This window comes from Homalodisca vitripennis, unplaced genomic scaffold (genome assembly GCF_021130785.1).
Source record: "Homalodisca vitripennis isolate AUS2020 unplaced genomic scaffold, UT_GWSS_2.1 ScUCBcl_8904;HRSCAF=17211, whole genome shotgun sequence".
NCBI classification, from domain to species: domain Eukaryota; kingdom Metazoa; phylum Arthropoda; class Insecta; order Hemiptera; family Cicadellidae; genus Homalodisca; species Homalodisca vitripennis.
The window spans coordinates 15487-22096 of NW_025785014.1; the positions used below are offsets into that span (position 1 = coordinate 15487).

General features: G+C 37.4%; 1 protein-coding gene across 1 annotated transcript; it reads left to right on the forward strand.

Moving 5' to 3' along the window:
• Positions 1-1456: 1456 nt before the first annotated feature.
• On the forward strand, positions 1457-6158 carry LOC124374523 (kelch-like protein 3; the record flags this gene model as incomplete). The annotated part of the gene is made up of 3 exons (XM_046832722.1): positions 1457-1626; positions 1812-1925; positions 6149-6158. Coding segments are annotated over 2 exons (284 nt in total), but the record flags the coding sequence as incomplete, so codon positions are not given.
• Between the last annotated feature and the right edge of the window lie 452 nt (positions 6159-6610).

Consider the following 6610-nt stretch of genomic DNA (forward strand, 5'->3'; position numbering starts at 1 on the left):
TTAAGAAAAATTTTGAGACTCTTGTGAATTTTCTGAAATATTTACATTGAAGTCACCTGTGATAACCAAGTCATATTCAGGCATAAAACCTTCTGGTAAGAAAACCTAAAAAATTGTCTAATTTTGTAAAAAAATAAGTTATTATCAGACTGAGGAGTACGATATATACTAACTAAAACTATGTGGTAACTTTTTAAAACAATAGCAACTACTTCAAAAATACTTAAAAACACAAAAACAATTAACATTTAGTATTTCAAAAATCGATGCTTTCCTTAACAAATATGGAACAGCCCCCACCTCTATGAGGTTCTTCTCTACAATACATGTCAGCCACAACAAAACCTTCAGGTACATAAAGTAATTTTTCATATGAGTTAAGCCAATGCTCATTTAAACTGACCACATTACAATTAAATTCATTCAATATTACTTCTAACATTCCAAACCTATTTTTCTTAATGACTGAATATTTAAGTGAACTAAATTAAGTGGTGTAATGTTTATTACATTTTTACTACTTATATAACATGACATATTTTTAGCTTTATGATATCTATTGATGTTGAGGCCAACTTTCTTCTGTAGATAAGGTTTTGTGAATGCTCAAGCTGGTCTTCCATTTTCTGAAGTGAACGCGTTTCCCAAGTCTTTTTGATTCGTTACGTCCACGTCACTTATAGGTTGTTGAGGTTTGAATGAAGAGTCCCCAATTTCTTTTTCTGTTTATATTTTACTATTGCTTCACATATTTTGTTCTGAAAGCCACATTTTCCCATTAGTGTTGAGATGCATACCATGTCTTGTGTGATGTTGTCGCATTGCCTTACTTGATTCTACAAGAATAACATTACTATATTTTTCACTCAGTTGTTTAAGGTTTACTATTCACTTTTTTTACCTCACTGTTTACACATGACCAGTCAGATAGATCATATCTGTGAGGGACATCTACAATAACAAAATTATGGCTCTTCTTTTCATTCAGTAACATTTTCAATACCAGTTTATGAATTTATCACCTTTCATTTTTTGCAACATCATTAGTTCCACCGATTATTAGACATAGGTCTTTCGTTTCCTAAGTTTTCTTTATTAATGGTTTTCCATATTTAGAACCTGTTTCAGATCGTCCACCAGGTCTAACAAAACCAATTTGCTTCATAAAGGTTCTGCTTCTTATTTTACATGCCATGATAAATTTTTTCCATGGCTGTCAGCACATATTAACAATTTTTTCTTTGGTTTTTTGATTGTTGTTGATTAGGATGAGATGATGTATGTAGGCTAAAAGTGGAAAGCATATATGTAGCTTGTACATATTTTATTTTATTTTCTTACAATTGACAATGTTTCCTGTTTTTCCCAGCAGTGCTGGAAATTATGAAATTTTTGACAATAAAGATTCTTGATATCTTGTTTAGGTCTTGGAGACAGTGAGACTACCACTCCTGAGTCCGTACTTCCTACACGACTGCGTGGAGAGTCTGGGCCGTGGTGCGACAGGAGTCCCGAGTGTGTTACCGGTATGTGGAGGAGGCAAAGCTGTACCACTTACTGCCAGACAGGCGGGCGGAACTGAGCTCGGAGCGAACCAAACCTCGCAACAGTGCTGCCACTATTGAGGTAACTCCTGGCTCACAATTTTAATACATGAGAAAAAATAGCACTCATAGCTCAATCATTTAGTAGACTTTCAAGATTGTAATTGAAAATTTTAAAAATTTCAAAATGCATTTTGTAATTTTTTTCAAATTTTCTACAGTAAAAACTAGATTTTATGTTCAATTTGTGTTGTATCTCTGTCACAGGTTATAGTTGCAGTCGGAGGCGAAGATGAGAAAGTGGTGCTACGTTCAGTTGAATGTTACTGTGTCAAAAGCCGCATCTGGCGATCCATGGCGTGCTTGCCTTTTCGCTGTTAGGTAATTTAGTGTCTTTGCTTTTCACTAAACTGAGCCTTACAGATAGTCAAGGAAATTAGTTTGAGTAAGATCTCTTGCAATTTTATCGATAACTTTACCTGGTAATTATTTTAATTCTCAGCTGTTAGGAGAATCACGAGTACAGGTTGCCCCTCAACTCTCCCCTATCAGTTGAGTCAATTAGTACTAGGTCCCTATCTATTTTTTCTTATATAACAAAGTTCATTTCTTACTGGTATTAACACATTCACTGCGGATGACAAAATTACTGGTGGGCAGAAAATGCGGGATTTTTTTTTTTTTTTTACTTACCCAAAATTGAGTCAGGATAGCCGAAAGGGTTGTCCAAGGTATCCCGGAAGCTTCGTTGGCCGGAACGGTTGACGTCAATCTCCGTGCCGAGTTTGCTCGTCATCCGCACCGGGTGCCGGTCACCGTGTTGTATGTGCTCGCTGCGCACTAGGTTTCGGCACAAACACTCGCGAATTACACGTATATAGTACATGAATGACACGTAGATAGTACATCAATTACACGTATATATTACATACTAGTTTGAAAAATATACAACATCAAAAACAGTTAACACTCCCCCCTCTCAGAGTAAAAATTAGAAAAAAACTATATACATCCCCACCCACCGCCAAAGTCTAAAAACTACTTATTTGCCCTCGTGATACTTTATCAAAGCAACCGAGTTCACACAGAGCTGGTTCGTCAGGGCACACTGCACAATAGTATACTGTTTCCGTACGCTTGCCTTCTTGGTAGCAAACGCGGGCACCTCCGGGTAACTGACTTGCCGTTTCCTTTGCGCTTCATTGATTTGGAGAGACGATGCATGCTGTTGCGAGTCGGTGTGATGAGCAGTGGGGGCTTCCTTTGGAGGGAGCAGGTCTTCAAGTACACTAACGAACTCGGAAGTCATACAGGGACAGCCTATCTGAGTTGTACATGTTGTACAGATAAAAAGAATTTACAACAACAACCTGGAGAAAGTGCACAAAAATTTTTCTTGTGCCATCGCAGGGTCTTGCGCTCACAGGGGTAATACGATACCATTTGGTCCCAAGCGGTCAGTCCCCTTCATGTAAGAGTTGTAGTACATGATTGGTTTTGGCAGCGTTCGTTTTTGGTTTCTCCGGTTGGTGGTTTGGACCATCTCGTTGTCATATTGTGTGGAGATGTAGGTCACCGTCCGCCTTATCCCTCCATTTTCCAATCATGACACTTTGGGCATAGTTTGCTATCGTTTCACCTTTGGCCTCAATGCCTTTGCCTTCACCGCTGGAGGTGTATGGAGTCTGTCGATGCGTAGGGTGCCAGGTAGTGTAGGTTTGAATGACGTAAAAGTTTGGATGATAAAACAAAACTATTATTAAAAATTATCCATGAACAGGGAATGGCCTTTCCCCAGGAAGTCCCTCATCAGCTTCATGACGACTTTGACGGTATGACCTTTGCCACTACAAGAGTCATGACTCCCCGTGTAAACATGGAAGCGCAGCATGAGTCCCTCGGGTTCATTCAGGGAATAAAATTTTGATCCCATATTTGTGGCGCTTGCCCTTTACGTACTGGCGGAAGACCAGTCTGCCACGCCACAGTACCATCTCTTCGTCGATTGTCAGTTCACGGTCGGGATAATAGATCTGTCGCATCTTATTGTTGAAATATTCAACAATATTTTGAATTTTAAAAGACCGGTTGTTAGCAGGTTCAGGGTGATCAGGGGTATCAACTCTTGAATAATGCAGACATCTCAAAATGCCAAAGAAAATCGATCTCGAGACATGTACTCCTTGAACATAGGAAAGTTCAACAACCGATGAGTTTTCCAATAATCGTTCAATCGATTCAATCTGACGTTGCCAGTCAACAGTAGAAGGCCTAAGAATGTTCTTAGTTCGGCCAACACTAAGTCCTTCCATTTGGTTATGCGAGACGCTTGGGAGTAGTGGTGGGGCCACAAAATAGTTCCAGGGCATACAAGTTGGTTTGTCTAATAATATTCTCTAAAAACACGGTGTCAAGAAGGAGATTGAACCAGTCAATTGGTTTATTTGTCACCTGGAATGGGAACGAGCAAGCCAGGTTGACCAGGTAAACGGCAGGTCACGTAAAACCAGCCATGTCGCTGGCCGTTGTCAGCCCACTGGGGGTGGGGGATGCCGCCTTCACCGTCGCTAGAACTGTTCGAACTCGACTCATTGTCTTCATCAGATGAAAAATTATCGTCAATAACATTATCGTCTTCCTCCATTATGAGTACATACACTTACACAGTCAACAGACACTATAATCCCACTCACACAATATCGCAAAGCATACACAACAAACGAAAATGGCGAACCGGGGACGAATCACACCAACTGACTCACCGAAACTGGCACACCTCGCTATGAGTGTTACAGCCTTCCCAGGCAACTGCTCAGCTCACACTGGGGCAATATGAAAGCAGCTGCTGTATGACGAGCTCGCTCGTCCACCGCCAGGCGCGCCAGGTTCGCATGACGAGCATGCTCGATCACCCGCAGTGAATGTGTTAAGTTATGCCTGAAAGTAGACTGCTGAGAACAAATTTGGAAATTTCTAGAAGTATAAAAGTTTTGTATAGAAGATATTTCCCTAAGAAAAGAAGTAATCATCAGTTGCACTTTCAATAGGGATTGAAATGGGAGGGTAACGGAAGGGTTAGAAATGTCAACTGATAAATTTGTTTACAGGTCACATTATTTGGCTTTACGCTCTTTAAAGCAAATCTTTAGATGTGCAAATAACTGTCATATTGGCATCAGCCATTGATCTAGAGATTAGAAACAGCAGTCATTGTCATTTTCACTATTTCTTATCGTGTTGGTAGAATTAAGATACATAAATGTGTTGCATTTCATTTTTTAATTGTCAATAGGTTTGTAATGAAACTACAAAAATATATGTGTTTGTAGTTTATCTTGTAACTTTTGCTGATTTAAAGTTTCTTCTTCCACTTCAAACATTTTTAAGAAGAATAGCAATGAATTTTAAAATTATTTTACTGATAGTTTTTTTATTAAATTTGTTTAAACATACTTGTATATTCAAATCTACCAAAAAAGTAATGATAAGCTTTAAAAAATATCAGTGAACCACTAAGGAATTATAAATACTACAGTTGTTATTGGCACATCCTGTATATTTGCTAAGAAAAAGATTTGTTTTATGCTCTACATAAATATAATAAACAATATAAACTCTGTACCATCCCTATTTTGATGATGGTTTGCAATGTGTATCCAATGCAAAGTATTCCAGAAATGTTGTTGTCAGTTAAGATATTGTCATTTTCGAATCATATTCTTGACCCAAATTTTATCGCAAGTTACTATTTGTTTTTAATATATGAAAGGTCCATTTTCCTATGATAGGGATCAATTATTTTAAAAGACTTTTGGAAAATGTCCTTTTCTCTGACTATCTAAAAAGAACCCATGGAATTCATAAGAAACAGAGTTTTATGCAATACCAAATCTGTGACAATAGAATAGCATATTATCACAAGTTAATTTTGTAATTTTTGGTATTTAGATTTCATCATATTTTTATTTGTTAACATAAAGATAAAAAATAATAACTTTCTAAAAATGTTTACTATTAGAATCTTTTTTACTATTATTCACATCCCATTCTAGTGAGATTTTTTTGGGATCAAACACTTTTATTTGTTAAAAACAAGACATTGATTCAATGTATACAGAGATTTAAACCTTCAGTGGCAGAGCAGATAGCCATCTAATGTTTTTTTTATATATAATTGAGGGCTGCTTTTCAAACAATACTTGTTTTTATTTGAGGTGTTTGAAACACTTCATAGACAATATGCTTTCAAAAATTTATAAGTTTAAAAAAGTATTTACTTAAAAACACTTTATTAAAATTTTAAGAACTTGGATTTATTCCCTTTAATATTTTTTCAGCCAAGAAATAGTTGTTACCACCGTTCACGCACCTATGTTAATTAGATTTTCAAAAGTTAACTAAAGCCATAGTCCAAGTATTGTGGCTGCCTCCTCCATACACACCCTTTTATGGAAAATTAAATTCTATATTTATGTTTCGGCTCACTTTTTTAGCACAATATCAAGCTGTTTCTACGAAGCCCCATATAATCAGTTACAGCTAAAACTCCACAACAAGGTTTGTTTTATGCAAAAAAATTTTCACTCTGCACTACAGTGTTGCAGCAAGCACGGATCTGGTCGCCAGTGGCAAAAATTACATTGTACCTGGCCGGTGGGGAGTTCCCTAGGCACGGCTCTGCCTTCTCGATCCGTCTGGCTGTTTACGATCCAGCCACTTGACATGTGGCTTGAGATTGTGCTCGATGTTAGGTGCCTCAGTGTCTGAACTCGGTATTGGATGGAGTTCCATCTGTATGTGTTACGGGATGTGCAATTAAGCCCATAATTAATCAACAATCAGTAGCCTAAATATAACATTTTGTCGCCTGCAAACCCATTTTAATTGAAATGGTATTAGGCATGAAATTAAGAAAAAAAAAAGGTGAATTTAGTGCTAAACATGTATAAGAATGTTTTTAGTAAGAAATTCGAATCCTCTTTACACTTTACTAACAACCCTCCCCGACCTGATTATCAGAAACTCTCAAATGATACACTGGTTTTTTTGTCTTTGAGCAGCATACA